This window comes from Chiloscyllium plagiosum, unplaced genomic scaffold (genome assembly GCF_004010195.1).
Source record: "Chiloscyllium plagiosum isolate BGI_BamShark_2017 unplaced genomic scaffold, ASM401019v2 scaf_15377, whole genome shotgun sequence".
In the NCBI taxonomy this organism is placed as follows: Eukaryota; Metazoa; Chordata; class Chondrichthyes; order Orectolobiformes; family Hemiscylliidae; genus Chiloscyllium; species Chiloscyllium plagiosum.
In genome coordinates, this window is record NW_025214290.1 from 5,624 (window position 1) to 27,890 (window position 22,267).

Here is a 22,267-nt window from a genome sequence, read left to right on the forward strand (position 1 = left end):
TGTCCTCAAAACAGCATTATAATAAATACTGACATAAATCTTACCCATGGTACCTCTCCCTACCTCCTGACTTGATCTACAAATATTGATTACACAATCAGATTGCAAAAGTATGAGGAGTTGCAATGTTGCTAATCTGAAGCACAAACAGGAAATTATTTATTTCTAGGCAACTTCATATATGACAATTTCTGACAAGCTTTACAAAAATAAAATTAACTTATTTTGATGATCAACTTTCATTGATAGTTCTGCTAACACTACACATTCTATAGTAGCTACGATTTCACCGGAAACCTTCCTGCTTGAATATAATAATTTACGTAAAAAACCTGCAATTGAACAACAATTTAGGAGTTTTCTAGCCTTAAAATCTGTTTGAAACAACCTTATCTAAGTTTTTTTTCAGGCAGGTTGAGGTAACTGTGGCTTGACTGTGCAGACATCAGTAAAATGCTAGTGGTACATTACAAAGCTGTAATGATGACTCATAACAGAAAAACAGAGAAAGTACGCAAGATGTTTGGTGAATAAATGAATGTTCATTGATGTATTTGAAACCATGATCAGACAAAGCTCATAATTTAAATTAATCTCTAAACATCCTGTACATCCAATAGAAAAGGGAATGACACCTCTAACTCCAATATGATAAAACACAAATATTAGAGCTGCATGGTTCAGCAAAACCAGGATCAGCAAAACCCTTAACAGAACTAACAATTGCCTTAAGTCACCTAAATTCAATGACTTTGTCCCACTTTACCCCGTGAAAGATTTTGCAAAGCAATTGTGTCAAAAAAAAAATAACAGTTGTATTTATGTCACACCTTTCATGTTGAAAAGTGCTTTGCACAATGAGTTATAGAAGTATTCTATGAACAGACTGCACATGAGATTTAGATTTAACTAAAATGGATACTTTTCCACATTAATACCTACAGAATAAAAGCTATTACTGCAGAGAGTCATCTTTCATTCCCAGACAAAATCTCAACTATTTTTAGTGCATTGGGACCATGCACATTCCTGATGCTCATTTCATAATGTTACGCATTTGAGATTTTTTTTGACGTGGTCAAAGAACTCAGAAAACAGAGATGAAGTTGGTTGGTTTCTGTTTGTGAAGATTTACAGCTGAATGAATTGCTTTCCATTTCTTTCTGGTGCCCATTGCAGCTGGGTCTTTACATACAGAATATTTATTAATCCCGAACCAAAACTTGGCCTACACAGGTCCAAGGCAAAAACAGATTACCAAGCAGTTATACTGTATTACATTCAGATTTGTAAATGCAAGATTCTATAAAACTTTATATGAAAATATCAGTTTGATTTCTTTGACCGTCAGCTTTTACTTTCCTCATCAGAGGGAGAAATCAGTAACACTTAGAAATGAAAATACAGGTAAAACTGGAGATCCATTAAGGTATAGAGGTGAATTGGACTAATATGCATCATTCACAAGTTTTACTGATTTTTCCTTCTAGATATTCAGACCTAAAATATTGATACGTGGCAACAAAGGTTGAAGGGACTTGCACCAAACATCCTTATTTTCAAACCAGCCTAAAATAATTTTTTGAAAAGTAAATCTCAGGCAGTCATTTAAAGAACCAAGTAATGGATTGGAATTATCTGCCAGAGTGCAAAAAGTAAAAAAAACCCCTAAAATAACACCAATTTAGTGCTTAGTTAAAAAAACCATGGGATAGAATTCATGCACTGCAGGGACAGGAAATGTTAGAGGTTAGACTAGTACAAGAAGAAACTTGCATTTAAATAGCATCTTATCTCGTCCTCAGAAGCCAATAGATTACTTCTTAAATGCAGTGTTTTTACACAGGCAAATGCAACAGACAGGAAGTTCAGACACAGCAAGGTCCCACACAAATTATTAAATACCAGAACAGACGAGTGGATGAAGGAACAACATTGGACAGGAGATCCGAGAATGCTGAATTTCACTTCCACACAGGGCCATTAGGTCAATAATGTCCACCTGAGCACATTAACATTTCAACTAGAATATAGCACTTTCTCAGTATGAATTGAAGTGTCAGCCAAGTGATGTAGTCAAGGTTTTAGACAGATTTTGTCAGTGTATGCCACACCCAATTTATGAATATAGAACATTATGATTAACTTCAAAGCAGGGGAAAAATCACACACAGTATTCTTTCCCTTGTTCAATAACCTTTTTGGTCAATTAAGTCGAGAAAACCTTATGTAAAGTAAAATTACTTTAACTGGCACATACATTTTTAGATTAGACAATACTACTAAACTAACAGATATATTCTGTAATGTCTTCATTTTCCAATGATGTTGCAGCATAGGTGTTCTGCGAAAAGCTTTTTGCTGACAACATATTTAAGCTAGATATTGAGTCACACTATCAGCAACACCTGCTTCCTCATAAGCTATTTCACAGAAATCACTTTGCTTCTTTTCTGAGAAATGAGACAACAAGTTTTCAATTTATGAAACAGGAGATGTAGAACTTTGATTTATGTTTCAATACTCAAATGTATCACAGGCATATGATCAGTGTTTGTGATAAGCAGGCACAAAAAGAGAACATGCAATACTCTGACAGTGCATCAACTGTTTGTAAGTTATAGACATCAGTTGATAACTTCCTGTATTTCACATAGTAATCCGTGAGATGCAGTTTTACCTACGGTGAAAAAAAAACAATTCTCTCTAATTTCCTGACCTCTTTTGTCAATATGTTGAATCTAGCTGGGTGAATTAAGATACAATAGCACTAACGGACTTCCATTATTTCAAGATTTCTTAACCTACGTTTGATAATGAGTCAACTTGTGATAGTAAGGGATAATGAGTTCAATCCTTTCCTCAGTCAAGATACCAAAACATAGATTGTTTAGCAGGAAATCACCTGTTTCCAATTTTAGCTTCATGGTGGCACATGACTGAGATTAAACTAGGAATTGCATCTATGACCTTAAGGCTCTGCAACATATGGGAGTGTACTTACCTAATAGGGATGCTATTTTATTTTCTGTTTTCCCTTCAAGACAATGATTCATTAAATGGTACACAGTTCCACAGCAAAGTCTTTTATTGTACTGACTGGCTATTCAACTGCAGGGCCATTGTCAAGATTGATCTTACGGTCACTTAAATTTCCAGTAGGTGAAAATGGAAAACAATCAAGAAAATACACAGCAGCTAATATTCCCCTCTCAATTCCTGATCATCTTGAGCAATTTAAGCTTTTGCATACCACCTCAACTAAGCTGTTACAAACCAAATTATTAAATTCAGTGAATGGAATGTTATTTCAAGGTGTTTGGAACACAATTTGAGGAAGTGTTGTTTTAGTGGTACACAGCCTTGGTCAGATTCCATCTGGACACTGCATCAGCATTGGCCACCATCCATCAGTACAAAGGTATTGACCATGAGGGAAAGGATTCAGGAGAATGACGACACATTTTGAAGTGTTAAATTATGGAAACAAATTGCATAGACCAGGCTTGTGTTCACTTGACTTTAGGTTGAGAGGTGATCTAATTGAAGCATTTAAAATTATAAAGGGACTTGATAAGATAGATCTGAAGAAATCATTGGCTTGAGTGGAAGAATCTAGAACAAGGAGCAATCATATTAAAATTATAGCCAGTTCTCCATTTAAATGCCTAATGTTTTGCATAAAGTGTTCCAGAAACTTATACCTCTATTCCAAAAGACTGTGAGTACTGAAGCAGTTGAAATATTGAGGACTGGGTGAACAGATTTTTTTGTTCATCAGGGAATCAAGGGATTTGGTACAAAGACAGGTAAATAGAGTTGAGGTGCTGATTTTTGAGAAAATATGTAGCTCAGTTTGATGCTAAATACGTAAGTTAGCTCGCTGAGCTTGAAGATTTGCTTTCAGAGTTGAGGTACAGATCAGCCATGACCTTTTGAGGTGAAGCATTCAGATGACAGAATTATTTCTATCGCAATTAATTGAACCCAGAACCTTCCAAGCCTATAGTGCACAGTTCAGCTTTTCATTCAACAACTTTCAAATCTTTGAGTGAATTTACATCCAGGAAAATGAAAAAGGGCTCTGTTACTCCTCTGAAATCTGCAGAAGCAAAATACCCTTCGGTTACTTGAATACAGAGAACACAAAAATCATCTTAAGCCAAGTCTTTAGTTTTGCACAGTACTCATTCAAAGTGCTATATCATAATACAGACGGACTTAAGAAAGGAAAGAGGTTTAGAAAATAAAGCATCAAGGCAAACAGTGATTGATTTTGCTACCAAAAGGTTAAGCACGTGTAATTTGTAAAGTAATAGAATGTAATCAGTTGGTAGGAGAGAACTCAAATATTGCTGTTAAAAAAAAAGACATTTGGTCAAAGCCTTTCATCTTGCACTTAGGAAATTTCACAAAAATAAAAATTCATGGGGACAAACAGCATTTACACTGCTTGAGAGTGTACTGCTAATCAGTTGGCAGGTGATGGATTGAACTAGGCATTGCCAAAGATAATGCACCCATAAATGCTGCCTGACAGTTAGTAGCCAGATTTTGTTTAAATGTTAAAACAGGCAGGTTGGCTCTCATTGGTCAGGACATTGTCACAAGAAATGATCAGGGAAATGAATGTAACTGAACTTGTTGAGCCTAAACAAGTGTAGTGCATGTACATATTCTTTCTGTCTGCAAAAAACAGGCCTTCTGTGTATTAAGATATTCAGCTTCCAGAACACGCATTCTACAAGCTCAACTGAGAATTGATTGTCAAAATATTTCCTGCACATTCACGATTATCCAGCATATGTCTTCCAATTGCAGAATCACATCTAGTATCAGACACTGCATTATGGGTTTTTCAAGTGTGGGCTGGTTGAGTACAGTCCGTACCTGGATTGTTGCAAACAGCCGAAAGGACATACTGTTTGAAATGATCCACCAGTCCTTGAGCTGTATAACCAACAAACCTAGCATCATACAGTCACAAAAATTCATTTAGCATGTTACTAATTTCTCTGATGAGCAAAACTTGTTTTTGCTTGACAGCAGTATCCTGTTAATGACGAAAACCACCCATGTTGCGACTGCATTGTAGCACTGTGAAATAGCTAGCTTTACCTGTCCCTCAAACCATTCTGAGGAGTGTAAGATAAAAAGGCTTTGGCAAAATGTCTATTATTTTCAGCAATACATTTGGATTTGCCCATATGCCACCACTACTCATATTGACGTTTGAAACATCTCATCTTAGGAAGGGACAGAAAAATAGCTCCAAATTGATTCAAAGTGTTTTGTCTCAAGCAGCTAGCTATAAAGAAGCAATGGTAAAAGTCTGGGGCAAATCTCTCTGAGCCCTGTGACCTAAGAACAATGTATGGGTAACTTTTAAAACATTGTCTACACAGCAATACATCAGGACCACGGTTTTAAGATCATTTGAAGATAATTAAATACGGGCTTCACTTTGAATCAGTACAAAACCGGCAGTCAATTCTCATTCAGAATAATGAAAATTCTTGAACTTATTCAACATAATAGGCTCACTGTCTTGCCTGTGCTTTAACAGTAAGCATTTTTTTAAAAATCGGCATTTAGAGACTTTTGTTCAAATAATCAAAACAGCATGCAACTTTTAATTTACATAATTTAAATGGCATTTCTTGGAAATGCCTGAGTAATACAATAAACTTTTGTGAAGGCTTTCAAATGAGGTTTTATAAGTAGACCATTCAGAATACTTGGGCGGCACGGTGGCACAGTGGTTAGCACTGCTGCCTCACAGCACCAGAGACCCGGGTTCAATTCCCGCCTCAGGCGACTGACTGTGTGGAGTTTGCACGTTCTCCCCGTGTCTGCGTGGGTTTCCTCCGGGTGCTCCGGTTTCCTCCCACAGTCCAAACCTGTGCATGGTCAGGTGAATTGGCCATACTAAATTGCCCGTAGTGTTAGGTAAGGGGTAAATGTAGGGGTATGGGGTGGGTTTCGCTTCGGCGGGTCGGTGTGGACTTGTTGGGCCGAAGGGCCTGTTTCCACACTGTAATCTAATCTAAATCTAAATCTAATACTCTGTTTATTCCCTGCATTTGTTTGACAGCATTGGATCAACATCAATCCAGGAAGCAATTGCATCAGGGAGACCCAGGGTTAAACACCTTGTTAGGAGTTCTGCTCCAGATTACTGTAGCGGATTTTCTATTGAGATATGTGGCCTGTGCCCGAAACGTCGAATCTCCTGTTCCCTGGATGCTGCCTGACCTGCTGTGCTGTTCCAGCAATAAAGTTTCAACACTCTAGAAGGATCAGGGTTGAATGTAATGTCCACTTTTGTCAACTCGTTAAATGGTTTGCTGACAATTAGAACTGGGCATTAGCTGCTGGATCCCAAACCCTACATCGAGCTGTGATCCAGTTCAGGAATGGTGCCTGTAGATAAACTCTGGAGGAAAATTTTAAACAGGTTGCCAATTGAGAGGCTACCTTCGAAAGCCCTGTTTTAACATTTATGAGGCAGAGACATGAACAGGCACAGAATACAGGGATAAGGACCTTATGCACACAGATGGGACAAGTTTGAAATGACATTATGGTTGGCACAGACACATTGGACCAAAGGGTCTGTTCTTGTGCTTTCTGTTCTGTGTTCTATTAAGGACATATCAACTAATGCAGGCTGTAGGAAGCCAGCAGGCCCACTAGGGCAATATCACAATAGATGTGAAAGCAAAAGGCAGTTTCTTTGTGAAGTTGGAGGCACCTTCTGAAGCCTTTAGAAAACTTAAAATTAAAATGTGGCTAAGCTGTCAGGCAATCATTCTGAAGGGGGAACCCTTACGCAGAACAGCCCTCCCGCCACCCACAGCTGGGTGGTGGTGGTTTGGGGGGTGGGGGAAGGGGTGGTGGTGAGGATGGTGATGAAATTAAACGGAGGCATGGCTGTCTTACCAACCTGCCACCTAAAGGGCTTCAGCCTCAACAACTGGGCCATCATCTGTTTGGAAAATTCTGGGTGGATTGTAAGGAGTGCCCCCAAGTGACACATTAAATGGCTTCAATGGACACCCACTACAGGTAGGCTGCAGTTCTCCAGAAGCAGTTTTCATTACAGATAGGTAATGACCTGTGGCATGAAATTATTGGCCTGAACTTGCCCCTTTTACTGCAAGAAAATCCAACCCTTAAAATGTCCAGGTTCAAGGATGGAAAAATGGCTGTTTGGATACTGAAGGAAATGCTGAAGGATTATTGCTGCCACAAAGTTCATGGCCTTTAGCAGAGAAAAGGCTAGAAACTGAATACTGGCTCTGTGTTGCCAGGATTCCATGAGCTTTGCCATTCAGTGGTAATTAATGTAGTTTCATGATGGACTTAATAACAATTGAATTCATTCAATCAAAAGACAATTTGGCTTTTATGAAGGAATGCCAATTTAAATGTGCCTGGAGTAAAAATTCAAATGCAAGAGCAGGCAGGCTTAGCAGAGGTTAAAAAATAACACATTCAATATATTGTACAAAAATAGCCTGGTTTCCTGGTTATTGTTTGTGCTGTTCTATACTGGTACAAACTGGGCCCACTGGTGAGAGGAAACTGGGGGGGGATTAAAATGCACCAGAACTGAAAGATTCTAAATTCTAAATTCTCTCTACACACAAGTAGTCACGCCTTTTGGCTGACTTATTCTTAGGGCCAGAATTGCCAAATGTAGATACAAATGGGAATGCTATAGATCTGCAATTATGGCAAAGTTTCTAAGCATGCACAGAATTAGTTTAAGAGAAGCTGAAACAATCTTTAAATCTAATAGTGGTGCACAATGACTCAACATGGAGTGTCTTTAATGCAATTAGGTTCTGTAAATCTAAGCAATACAGGAATATTTGACCTCTTAAGTGTGTGCACGACCTCAACAGTGGGGATACTAAAAATACCTCAGCTGGAGGAGCAGAAAGCCAAGATTCTTGTTACATTATTTTAGCGCAAGTAAAATAAGCAGCATTGTGTGGATATTGTGCAAGGAAAGGTTTAACCGCAGTTCCTCCCTTCCACTAGCCTAAATTGCCAATACTCAATGTCAAAGTGCAGATACAGAAAGGATCCTTGGGTTTAATATTGGAAGGTTATTCCACCCATGGGGTTACAGACCAGCTTTATGGCAGAAAGAGAAAAATCAGGCTGGGGTCAGGGTGGTGAGGAGGAAGAAAGAAGAATGTAGCCCTGCATTTACAGAAGGTTCGACTGCTCACCTATCACCCTACAAGGATAGTTGGTTGGATAACGACTCTTCCTGAAAAAGCCCAACCCATAACTAAAACATGCCATGGGTAGGCTAAACTAGTTTATAGTGAGACCTTGGCTTCAGAGTTGGAGAAATGGGCACCCTGGAGAGCGGTTAGCCATGTCCCTGCTTTGTGCAGAACACCTCCTGAAAGGGCTTCCACTCCTTCCTTCCCACCTTTCTCGTGTAGGCCATCAAATCAATCATCCTGCCCATTTCTGCCATGCTAACCATACTTTGATATGTGCTGTGAATCATTAAAACCCATGGCTGGCCAATAAGCCTCATGGATGTTTAATTATTTATTTACATATGCGTGCAGGCTGCTGATTTATGCACATTCCCATGCAGCATATATCAAAGGATGAGCACTTGAGTGGATGGAATGTTGGGTGACTTATTTTATATGTCATCCTCAGTGCTGTAAACATGGCCCAGCAAAGGCATGTAAATTTTAGCCAACAGTACTTGAACTTTAGTGGATCAATAATATAATTTTGTTGTGTAACAGATTTCTATATTTAATCTCAACTCCATCAGAGCTGAATAAATTAAAACATGTAATGTTCATAAATTGTGTTTATTGCTTTTGTCTGAAACTGTTATCATTTGTCAGAGAGCAATGATGCACCAAATATGGAAGTAAAATCCAGATAAAAGGAAAACAACACTTCCACAGCACAACAACAGGAAACAGAACATCAAATGTTTATCTCAAAGTCAAAGGCTGCATATAGTCTAATGACATTACTACAAAGTACACAGAGAAACAAAAGAAAATTTCACATTTTTACAGTAAATCTGTGCAATTCTTTTTAACGGACACTGATCCTTAATTTTGCTCACAGTGTGCTTACATCTCTTTCCCCGTAATAATGCATCATTTTAAAATTGAAATCATTGATTGGTAAAATAAATCAATAGGCCTAGGGTTTCCTGCTGTGAGGTGAAAAATTGATTCATGTCACATAATGCTATAGCAGCTAGGTCAAGACATTTAACATGCTATCACCCAAAGGCTCAGTGGGTGAATGTTACACAAAGAATGGTATTGAACTGTATGGACTTTGTATCAAGAGACCATCAGGGAGGAGAGATCACAGACCAAAATGACGTTGGGAAAACTGGGGTGCAGTTCCAGTTGTAAAATACAGAGAAGATCTTTACATGGCACTTAGGAATAATCCTGAAAGCCCAAGTTAACCAGAACATTGAAATACTGTCTCTGGGTATCTGGGTTCTGAAGTACAGATAAATAGATGCTTGATTTTCAGTTCTATGAAGGCAATTTGTTTATTTTAATGACCAGAAGCTCTTTTGTTAGCAGTGAGTCAAAACAGCATTTCCAAGAAATCATGTGACTTAAACTAAACAACTCGGCAAGCTACCTGTTGAGATGGCTGAAGTGTTATTGAGTTAAGATTTACAACCGAGAGAGAGAGAGAGAGAGAGAGAGAGAGAGAGAGAGAGAGAGAGAGAGAGAGAGAGAGAGAGACAGACAGACAGACAGACAGAGAAATAAGACCATTCAACATAGGAACAGTCTCTTGAGCCTGCTCTGTCATTCCACAGGAGTCCAAAACTAGAGAGTATAAGTTTAAGGTGAGAGGGGAAAGATTTAAAATGGACCTAAAGGGCAACTTTTTCACACAGAAAGTGGTTCTTGTATGGAATGGGCTGCCAGAGGAAGTGGTGGAGGCTCGTACAATTACAACATTTAAAAGACATCGGATGGGTATACGAATAGGAAGGGTTTAGATGGATATAGACCAAATGCTGGCAAATGGGACTAGAGTTATTTAGGATATCTGGTCGGCATGGATGAGTTGGACCAAAGGGCCTGTCTCCATGCTGTACATCTCTATGACTCACCAAAACACTGTTTTTCCTGGTTTAATTAACATTGTCTAAGAATTTTTCAAATTTGAACGAAGTTCAATTAATTATAAAAATGTCATTACTCCCAAAGGGTTAACCTACCAAAAAAAAAAGGAAAAGCTGAAACATAATTGACATGGCTCATAAGCAGGAAATGTACAGTTAAATATTTATATAACATTTAGAAGGACATTGCTATATTAATGCTGCTGTTTAATAGGAGGCCAAGTTCTCCAAGTTTAGATGCACTCATCAGGCAATAAGAGAGTGCCTCACCACCACCTCATAAACTTCACTTTTTTTTAAACCAAGCCATCAAAGAAGGAAACATCCAAACAGCTGGTAACTGCAGGTGTGCTGATGACCTTTTGTTTCTATCTGTGCAAGCAATGATATATTAGGAAATTATTTATGCAGAACTTCATTTACTTGAAACTAGTAAAAGAACGTTTTGACATGACACGTGTGAAACAGCTTTGATACCTTTTAAGCAAAAAGCAAAAAGCTGCAATTCAATTTTACCAACAGTGAAATTAACTATTTCTTCCAAAGCCTAGCAGTGCTCATACATATAGTTTTGAGAAATATTTAAGCAACGTCCCCAAAATTTAACTCACCTTAGCCAGTAAAATTACTTTTGTAATACCACATTATGATAAGTGAATATCTGTGGTAGTACAACATGCTGCCCTTACTTAACAATCCTTCTCTCCTACACTGGACGTGCTGTTGCAACTAACCTCTATACCATCAGAGAAATGTTTGTATGTAACTTCCAGAACAGAAATACACATTTTGAGCATAGAATACAACTGGTTTGGAACTTTTCCAAACATTTAAAAGACATAAGACAAAAACAGTTGATGGTGTACAGCCATAAATTAGGTGGCTAGTTTGCTTATGCCCAAAACGTAGATTCTCCTGCTCCTCAGATGCTGCCAGACCTGCTGTCCTTTTCCAGCAACACACTCTCGACTCTGATCTCCAGCATCTGCAGTCTTCACTTCCTCCTGGCTAGTTTACTGAGCCAACAAAGACACGATGGGCTGACTGATCGCATTCTGAACTACTTTTCTATTGTTCTGTAAAGATCTGACAAAGCACTAAGTGATCATTCGTAATTTCTGATCCTATATATCTTTACTGCTGAGAGGGCATCTTCAATAATTATGTAGTTACTGATGAAAACAATAATTTTATATCTGCTGACAAACTTCATTGCTCCAACATTTACATGCTCCAAACTTCTGATCAATTCTCACCTTTTCTGCAAATTGCCAACATTTGGAACTGCATTTCTTGCCTGACAATCTAGTCAGTGACCTTATCATTGAAAAGTGCATAAGTTGTACCTTACACTGCAAATCAAAGCAATAGTATCATATAATACCTGACAAGTTTTTATATGCTCCCTTCTCCAAGTCACCACTAAATTCTATCAATTTTAAAATTGTAAACACCCAAAAGGTTTTCAAACGTGTGTTTTAACCTAGCTGGGCTTAGCATACCTGTGTTGCTCTGTCAAGTGCTACAACAGATGCTGCTTTGGGAGACCTCAAAAAGGTACATATTAGCTTATGGGGTTCATGGGTTTATTGCGTATAGCTTATTACAATTGTTTCAATATGTCATCAAGACTGCCGACTCAATCATCTCAACTTAATTAACAAGCTTTAACACAGAGCAATTCAAAATGGAAAGTAAATTATTTTAAAACTTAAATTTTTTTTTAAAATCAGCCAATTTCTGAAATCAATTAGCCAGAAAATGAGTTTTCAAAAAAGGTGCACTTACCTTTGGTGGGTCAAATAACTCCAGTACATATCCATCACCTTCATATGACTTTGCCTTTCGCACAAGCAACCTACATCTTTGCCATCGTGTGCCCATGTCCATGTCCATGCTTACATCATCCACCATCATATAATTTAAAACACCATCCTTGCGGATGTCAAGAACCTCTTCTCTAGATACAGTTCTAGGCCAAGGGAATTTGTGAGCCAGGTTTTTTAACCAGTCCCTTTCAGGTGAACCAACTTCTCCAGAAGCTTCTTCTTTTCCATCTATAGGTATTGCATCTGTTGATTTCCTTCGGAACAGTCGCCGTATACTGCCTTTGACATTTCTTGTAAACTGACTCAATGTTTTGGGTCGTTCAAGTGATGGGCATGCAGAAACTGAAACATCTTCAGAACTTCGTGACTTTGATGAAAATGGGAGATTAGTGTCAGAACTCCTTTCAGTTTGTTCAACACTGTTCACCTCAGTTTCCATCTTTGGTAAAACCAGACCAGAAGAGCCATCAGTAGTCTTCCTACTTGTTTCCCTGTAATCCTGTACTCCTGTAAAGGGCACAATGGTACACCTATTCAGAGCAAGTCCCTCTTTTACCTCATTTCTGAAGTACTGTTGAAAAAGATCTGTGAATTGTAAAGAAAAATTTTCAGGCCCCTGTACATCGTGACTTGAATTTTCATTTGCAAATAGCAAATACTGCCTAGCAAGCTCCGTGGCTGTGGCATGGGCATGCAGTTCACAAAACTCTTTCCAGCTACGAGGCTGTGTCAAAGTCCCTTGTCCTACAGTGTTGCCATTCATTGCAACATCTGTGACAGCTGGATTATGCTAGGAAAAGACAAACAAAATATCATGTTAGTGGTTTTGGAGAAAGAATGAAAGCAAGTATATAAATCTAATTTTTTAAAAGTTCTGAAATGTACATGGTCAAAAGGAAATTTAAAATCTTGGTTTTAAAGCAAAGTTGTGTCGTGAACAAGAAAAATCTTTTCATATCCAAGGATCAACAATCAATGCAATCATTCAAAAGACCATTGACAGTCCTATCCATTCTTCATTTGTGAACAATCACCGTTCACAATGATAAAAGTGAGTTGTGCATCAATACCTGTATTGTGCTTTTCGTTGTCATCAGATATCTCAAAACAATTTACAGTGTGAAAATTTTGAACATAATCATTGTTGTAGCATAGCAAACTTGATTGCCAATTACACATAACATAGCAAAAAGCAGCAATATAATAACCTCTTTTGTGATATCAAATAAGGGATAAATTTTGGCCACGATCCTGGGTTTGATTCCTATGTGCTTCTTTGAAAGAGTGTCAGTGAAAGAATGTCAGTCTAAGTCTCATCTGAAAGATGACATTGTCCTCCCTCAGTAATTGACTGATAATGTCAGCCTTGACTGTTGTGCTCAATTATTGGGGAGTGATTTGAACCTAGAAAGGTCACAACATTCAGTTAAATACTTATAGGTGATAGTCTATTAGTTTCCGAATTCTCTAGCTGCATTTGAGGTACACAGTTGCCTGGCTTGCTGTGTTCTTCCAGCCGCCTACTTGTCTATCGTGGATTCCTGCAACTGCAGTTATTTGTCTCTAACTCAAGTTATGAATAAGGCAACATATACAGACTGAAGAGGCTTTCCTACATCTAGCAATGCATGAGACAGACAAAGCAACTTTGTTACCATAGCTAGTTTTTTTAACTCTGGAACACCTTGCTAAACTGTCACCAGAGTATCACCTGAGGAATATCAATCCACATCAAGCACAGATAACAAGGAATGCTCCATCCCTGGGCATCAGTGAATGAGACTTAAACCCAGAACTCTGGGTCAGAGGCAGGATTGCTACTCTCTGTGCCATAAGACCTGACAATACGTAAGCAAATCAGAAATTCAAAGTGTGATAGAAGGAAACGTAATGAGCAACAATGAATTGTTATGTTTAATACTTTTCATTGTACACATATATAAGTCCACTGAAAGCTGAAGGTTAAACATTAAGACCACTTGGAGAAATTATGCACAGAACTGAATAATACATAATACCTTTGGGGTAATTAAAAACACTCTTGACTGTATATGTGCCTTTTTTTTTTAAATTATTGCATAAATGCTATTCTAGTCTTGAGGGAATTAAACAATGAGTTTTTTTGTAATTTGTTTATTGTAAACGTATGCCCAGTCCACAGAGTTTTTACTGGCAAAAGCTTACCAGCCCTTTTGGTAATGACAATGCTCTTAGTCACATCCTCATCATTTGATGATTGACATTTTAACCATAAACAACAATGAAGTTTGAAAAATAAAAGTTTCATTTAAATAAATGGATTACGCATGTGGTTTATTCTTTGCTGCAAGGCTACTTCGGAAACACTTAGGAAATTAGATATGCCGATGTTGTCTTTTGATGCCCTCAGAATTTCTCTCGATATTTTATATATTGTAAATTACTTTTGAAGTGGATTAGCTGTTAACTAGATAAATGAAGCAACCAATCTATGCAAAAGGTCTGAAATGGTGGCATTGGTGGTTTAGTGGTACAATTTTCACCTGCCACATGGTGGATTCCAGTTTAATTCCTAGCCAGTTTATCACAACTCCTTTGAAGGTAGAGTCTTGTGATGCAGTAATAGTGTCCCTACCTCTGGGCTAGTAGGTTCAAGTTTCAAATTCCAAAACCCAACTCCCCCAAGGTGTGTTATAATATGTACAAACAAGTTGTTTTTTCCATGCAAAAATTCTAATGTAAGCATTCATTTAATTGTTTTTGTAAGTTTTTTTCTGATATTGATTGAGGCAAAATCATTTGCTGGGACACTAACAGATGGTGAGGGCCAGTTCTCAATGCCTCAGATATTAATCCTCAAGTTGTATTTAGAGTCAAGCCATTCTCCAATACTATGATCCCAACTTCTGAAAATCAGCCCATCTCTCCACCCTTCAGGCTGTCTGCCTGTATTCCTGATAAAGGGCTTTTGCCCGAAACGTCGATTTTACTGCTCCTCGGATGCTGCCTGAACTGCTGTGCTTTGCCAGCACCACTCTAATCTAGACTCTGGTTTCCAGCATCTGCAGTCATTGTTTTTAACCAAATTTTCAAGTTCCATAGTCAGAGTCAGGCTAAAGTCATGGCTGCTGTCTCCCAAAGCAAGCCTGGGGCAGGAAAGGATCCAAGCTAATCAGTGAGGCAGAAAACCAAGTCACTTCCTTTCTGGATGGAGTTTATTGACTACTGAGTGTCATAGTTCCTTCCACATTTGGTATTAAGAAACAAAAAAAACATACAAAAAAATTAACAGCCACTACCTGTTTCTTCCCAACCTCAATTAAAGGAAGAGGTTAACAAACTTAATGTGATTAAACAGGCAAGAACAGATTTCCTCCCTCCTTTAAATTTAATCTTTGATTATTTGTTTGGTAATCTTTCCAAAACTATAGCTTTTTTTAAGCATTAATGTCACACATTATAATACAAACAATTATTGGCAGAGTTCCGACTACCTGTTCTTTAAACAATATTTCCACATTTAGAAAATAATTATAAAACAATTTAATAAAAATTGCTATCCAGTAACACAATATTTAAGGTTCTCATCATTACATAAAATGGTTTCCTTCAAGTTATAGAGGTTTACAAAATTATGAAGGGCATGGATAGGATAAATAGGCAAAGTCTTTTCCCTGGGGTTGGGGAGTCCAGAACTAGAGGGCATAGATTTAGGGTGAGAGGGGAAAGATATGAAAGAGACCCAAGGGGCAACTTTTTCACGCAGAGGGTGGTACGTGTATGGAATGAGCTGCCAGAGGATGTAATGGAGGCTGGTACAATTGCAACATTTAAGAGGCATTTGGATGGGTATATGAATAGGAAGGGTTTGGAGGGATATGGGCCAGGTGCTGGCAGGTGGGACTAGATTGGATTGGGATATCTGATCGGCATGGACGGGTTGGACCGAAGGGTCTGTTTCCAAGCTGTACATCTCTATGACTCTATGACATGCACTAATTTCTAAGGCAAGCATTATTCTTTGTAAAACATTAACCTATTTTCTTCCCAAATTTCCATCACAATTTCCCAGATGCTCTAGGGAAAATAGTCGCAGCCTATTCAGCCACTCCCTATAGTTCAAACCCAGCAACATCCTTGTTTTCTGAACCCATTCAATTTTAACAACACCTTCGCTATAGCAGAGAGACTAGAACTAAATGCATTATTCCAAGGATGGCCTAACCAATGTCCTGTACAGCCATAACATGACATCCCAACTCCTATCCTTAATGCACTGACCAATAAAGGCAAACGAACCAAGCTCTTTCTTCACTACCCTGTCTACCTGTGATTCCACCTGCAAGGAACAATGAACCGCACCCCCAAGATCTCTTTATTTGGCAACACTCCCCATTTCCTTACCATTAAGTGTACAAATCCTGCCCTGGTTTGCCTTACCAAAATGCAACACCTTGCATTTATCTAAATTAAACTCCATCTGCCACTTCTAGGCCCGTTGGTCTATCTGATCAATGTCCCTCCGTTGTACTCGGAGGTAGCCTTTTTCACTATCCACTACACTACCAATTCTGGCATAATCTGCAAACTTACTAACCATTTATAGAGTCATAGAGATGGAAACAAACACTTCTATTTGATTGTTTCATCCATGCCGACCAGATATTCTAAACTAATCTAGTCACATTTGCCAGCATTTGGCCCATATCGCTCTAAAGCCTTCCTATTTTTGTACTCATCAGATGTCTTTTAAATATTCTAATTCTACCAGCATCCACCACTTCCTCTGGCTGCTGATTCCATACATGCACCACTCTGTGCGTGAAAAGGTTGCCCTTTAGGTCCCTCTCATCCTAAACCTATGGCCTCTAGTTCTGGACTCCCCCACCCCAGGGAAAAGACCTTGTCTATTTACCCTATCCATGCCCCTCATGATTTTATAAACTTCTTTAAGGTCACCCCTCAGCCTCAGATGCTCCAGGGAAAACAGTCCCTGCCTATTCAGCCTCTCCCTCAAACTCTCCAACCTGGCAACATTCTTGTAAATCTTTTCTGAACCCTTTCAAGTTTCACAACATCCTTCCAATAAGAGGGAGACCAGAATTGCACACAATATTCCAAACGTGGCCTAACCAATGTCCTGTACAGCTGCAACATGACCTCTCAATTCCTGTACTCAATACTCTGACCAATAAAGGAAAGCATACTAAATGCCTTCTTCACAATCCTACCAACTGCGATTTACTTTCAAGGAACTATGAACCTGCACTCCATGGTCTCTTTGTTCAGCAGGACCTTGCCACTAAGTGTATAAGTTCTGTCGTAATTTGCTTTCCCAAAATGCAGCACCTCACATTTATCTAAATTAAACTCCATCTGCTACTCCTCGCCTCATTGCACTCTGAGGTAATCTCCTTCGCAGTCCACTACACCTCCAATTTTGGTGTCATCTGCAAACTTACTAACTATACCTCCTATGTTTACAACCAAAGGAAAAATCTATACACCTAGCCTAATCTTTGTGGCACACCATTGGTTATAGGACTCCAGTCTGAAAAGCAACCCTCTACCACCACCCTCTGTCTTCTATATTCAAGCCAGTTCTGTAACCAGATGGCTAGTTCTCCTTGTATTCCATGTGATCTAACCTCGCTAGCCAGTCTACCATGAGGAACCTTGTCGAACGTCTTACTGAAATCCACATAGGTCTTGTGGATCCACCACTCTTCCCTTGTCAATCGTCTTTGTTACTTCTTCAAAAAAAAACTCAATCAAGTTAGTCAGACATGAATTCCCACACATAAAGCCAAGCTGACTATCTGTAATCAGTCCGTGCCTTTCCAAATGCATGTAAATCCTGTCCCTCAGGATTGGCTCAGTGGTTAGCACTGTTGCCTCACAGCGCCAGGGACCCGGGTTCAATTCCCACCTCAGGCAACTGTCTGTGTGGAGCTTGCATGTTCTCCCAGTGTCTGCATGGGTTTCCTCCAGGTGCTCCGATTTCCTCCCACAGTCCAAAGATATGCAGGTTACATAAATTGGCCATGCTAAATTGCCCATAGTGTTAGGTGAAGGGGTAAATGTAGGAGAATGGGTCTGGGTGGGTTGCTCTTCAGAGGGTCGGTGTGGACTTGTTGGGCCGAAGAGCCTGTATCCACACTATAGGGAATCAAATCTAAAAAAACTTGCCCACCACTGATGTCAGGCTCACTGGTCTATAGTTCGTTGGCTTTTCCTTACCACCTTTGTTAAATTGTGACACCACGTTGGCCAACCTCCAGTCTTCTGGCATCTCACCTGTGACTACTAATGATCCAAATATCTTAGCAAGAGGCCCAGCACTCACTTCCCTAGCTTCCCACAGAATTCTAAGGTATACCTGATCAAGTCCTGGGTATTTATCCACCTTCATGTGTTTAAGATATCCAGCACCTCCTCCACTGTATTATGGACATTTTTCCAAGATATCACCATATATTCACATCCAATTCATTTATATAAATGACAAAAAGCAGTGGACCAGTGCTCACAGGCCTTCAGAATGAAAAACAAACCTCCACCACCACACTCAGTCTCCTACTTTTAAGCCAAATTTGCATCTAAAAGGCTAGCTTTCCCTGGATTCCATGTGATCTAACCCTGCTAACCATTCTGAGCTACGTTGCCTTATCTTCTGATTACACCAGGCCACTTAGAATTCATGCATACATCATCAGATGTAAAAGTTATGATTTTTAAATGCAGTCATATTTTGTAAATAACCATTTCTTCTTTATGTTAGTATTTATTAGGAGGAGGACTTGAAAGTTTTGTTCCACTATGTAACGACTTTTCTTATGAAAATGTGACGGTGTAATATTTAAATCACAGGGTAAGTGTTACGTGGATTGACTGAATCGTGCATGGTTCACAAACTTCAGTTTGTTAAAAGTACTTAAATGAGAGAATGTATAATCAGAAAAATATATTATAATGTCAGGCATTTTCCAAAAATGATGACTTTGCATTTCTTGATGGCTGATGTGTTTGACTTGTTGAATACTTCCAGCTTACATAGGATTTGTTTTTGTTTCATTTTTTTTCATGTTTGTTACATACCATGAAGCCTATCTAACCACATAAAGGAAACACTGATATTAAACTTTTAAACAAAATTTTTGTGTTCTAATCTAAGGTTTACCTACAAACATAACATTCAGAACAGGTTCTTGAAAACCTCAGGGCACACAAAATTCAAAACAGGATAAACCCACAAATAAGCAATAATAGCACACCTAACAGGTTTCTGTCAGGTACCTTACTGGATCTTACAAGGTGTAGCTTTGACACCAATACACAAGGTGCATGTTGCTGACTATTTGATATTTTATGTCGCTGCTGAAGCAACCAACACAATTCAAGTATTTGAGAACCGTGAACAGTGTTACTAAAATATACTCCTACCAATCGAGCGCATCAGATTATAAATCCAAATTAACTGAACAAAATAAAAGACAATAATGAGTGAACATAATAAAGTAACTGTATATAACTGTACTGTAAAACACTGGATCATTATAAAGTAGAAACTGTTTAAATTTGTGTTGCAGCCTAAAAGTATAACTAATTACAGTGCTGTCTGAATAGATTTTTAGCTATTTTTAATCAACATCTTCAGATACAGCACTGCATGTCTCTAGTGCAGGTGGAACTAACCCAGTATTTCTGGACCAGAGGTAGGGATTACCACTGTTGCGTTAGACCTTTACGTGACAAGATTATATACTGATAAAACTTCAGTATTAAATCTTATTTAGGACCTTTATTACAATTTGTTTTACAAAAGCTAAACAACTCAAGCTGTATAATCACTTTAAAGTCTAATGTGTGTATACATATAGTAAAAAAATCCTACATCTAAAGAGCACTCGCAAAGTTAGATGTGGACGTGCTTGTCTGTGAACACTTTTGCTGTAACCCCTGCCCTGGCCTCTTTGTTGATCCTTCTATCAGCCTTGACAGCCCATAGATGACTCAGCATCCTACAACTTCCTATACAAAACTATCCTTTAGCCAAAGGTTTTGAACAGAAGTGAGGAACAGGACTAAGCTCTTAAGACAAGCTTTGTTGCCCAAGTCCAAATAGCACATTTGGCAACCAGTATGAGCACATCTCATGAAGTGCAATATAGAATTCTAGAATACCAATCCTCTCGATAATTTTACAATGAAGTGCATACTGTCTTGGTACTGTCAGTGGCTGAATAGGCGACACTGGAATTTTACCACCAGAAGAAGTTAAACCACTCAAGACATTACATCTTGCTTGAATATTTCTCAACATTCACCAATAATCCTCCAGATTCTTGTCCAAATGGAATTCAGACCTGTGGCTGGTATTCAATTGTACAGGCTATTACAATGGGGGCTAATGGATTCTAATCCAGTATCTCCCACGTACATATTTTCCAATTAGACTAGTTAGAAAATCTGAAGAACTTAAAAATATGTCCAAAAAAATCTGCTTTAAACCCATTCAACTAGCATTTCGGATTTGAAGAGGCTGGAAGACATTCCAAATGTACTTGTTTAGATGCAATCCAACCAGTTTCCGAGGCAGCGTGCAGACTGTCACCAAACTCACGCCCTAACTGGCTGTCTGGTTGGGGCGTAAGGGATAAATACATGGATTTGAGGCCACTTCTTTTATTCATTCGGTACTTGTAAAATTTGTCAGGAAGGGTGCCGATGACCGCTAGGACTACATTCCAGCAAACGTTTGGTTAAAAAGTGCTAGGGACGGGTAAACATGAAGAAAGTCCGCATCATCAAAAAAGTTCACAGAATCAATTAAAGTGTATCAAGTTATTGGTTTGGATTTTGTACGCATCGCTTTCTGCTTTAACAGATCAGTACAGCGCTGTGAGGCTTACTCACCTGGTTACTCTCTCTAATAACAACTTGTTCTCTGTTATTCAATGCAGCGCCGGCACTAACAGTGTGGAAATTCCAAACTTTGCGACGCATCCTCCACATGGTTTTTACAAACCGCAATTCCCCTGGGCCCACCTTTGCCCCTGCCCCGTGTATGATCGTTCTACAAAGAGCAGTGAAAACATCGACAGCAGAGGTGTCTGGCTGTTTGGGAAACGAGGGCTGGAGTTTTCAAACATTGCTTTAACACCACCATGTGGTGCTTCAGTCACTGCAGCCAGACCTGAACCTCTGCAGTTCCCGCACGCGTCTACTCGCATTTAACAAAACCGCGTTAAACACTCGACATCACTCCTACATTTAAGACCTTAAGACATAAATAATGTTCTTTGTCAAGAAAAAACCGTGACCTTTAGGTCTGAAAGAAAATCCTCACATGCAGGACGGAGCCGCTATATTAACTTCTGCTCTGTAATTATATCTCCTAAAGGAATCACTGCGCCTAACCAGATAGTATCCCCACGTTGCAAATGAGCACAGGACACAATGCTGAGGTTTACGTAAAAAAAAGTACAACTGAAGTCGCTACCTGAAGCCGAAATCTTCACCCTCTTGCTCACCCATGTTGTCTAAACCTTGCTGTTTCAGGAAGGAAATCCATGCGCGAAAAAAAATCGCGAAACTCATCATTTCCGCTGACAAGTTTGACAGTTGAATGGGTTCAAGTCGATTCCGTCAACATTTAAGCAGCAAAAGCGCGGCACAGAACCCCACTTATCTTTCACCTTCTGTCCGGGCTGTGAACTGCGATCCGTCGCTCAGCGCTGCAGAGCGAAATAAAACTTACGTAATTCACCAGTTCGACATGTTCAGAGTCGGAGGCTGAATTGGATCCGAATCTGTCGTCCAACAGTTGCCTCCACATTCGGTTCCCTGAAGCCAAGGTCCAACTACTGACGAAAATAAAACAAACTGCCCTGACAGGATATGGTGCCCGCAAAACAGAAAGCAGCTCGCACCGTCTCTCCAGCGTCAGGACTAAGCTGAACTTTAATTGAGTTTGAAAAGGCGAAAAAAATACTTACAATACGTTCGGTGATCAGTTTAACTTAAAAGTGCGTTCAACGAGCATTGGGACGTACGTGTTCCTTTCGTTGTACGTATTTTCTGGCTACTCGATAGTGAAAGAGAAATTCAGATCAGACTTACCGCTTAATTAACTTCTGTCTCAATATTCGAAAATAAAACGGCCTTTTAAACTTGCACCCAGGGAGGCAGTACATAACAAATAAAATGGGGGGGGGCAAAGGAGAGAATGATAGGAGAAGGGGAACTCGATAGGTGTGGGAAGACTGGTGAGGAGGGGAATGGGGTGGAAAGAGGAAAC

General features: G+C 39.1%; 1 protein-coding gene across 6 annotated transcripts; it reads right to left on the reverse strand.

The window, feature by feature from the left end:
• Positions 1-4,072: 4,072 nt before the first annotated feature.
• Positions 4,073-22,260, reverse strand: LOC122547858 (SH2B adapter protein 3-like). Of its 6 annotated transcripts, none has more exons than XM_043686426.1 (3): positions 20,884-21,442; positions 11,948-12,778; positions 4,073-4,102 (listed from the first exon to the last, which is right to left on the reverse strand). In XM_043686426.1, the coding sequence occupies exons 1-3, from the start codon at positions 20,980-20,982 to the stop codon at positions 4,088-4,090; spliced, it is 945 nt and encodes a 314-aa protein (XP_043542361.1). In that variant the 5' UTR covers positions 20,983-21,442; the 3' UTR covers positions 4,073-4,087. The 6 variants fall into 6 exon arrangements, with proteins under 6 accessions (XP_043542361.1, XP_043542360.1, XP_043542359.1 ...); XM_043686425.1 differs by lacking the exons at positions 4,073-4,102; positions 20,884-21,442 and adding exons at positions 10,079-10,531; positions 21,728-21,959; XM_043686424.1 differs by lacking the exon at positions 4,073-4,102 and adding an exon at positions 10,079-10,531.
• Positions 22,261-22,267: the final 7 nt, after the last annotated feature.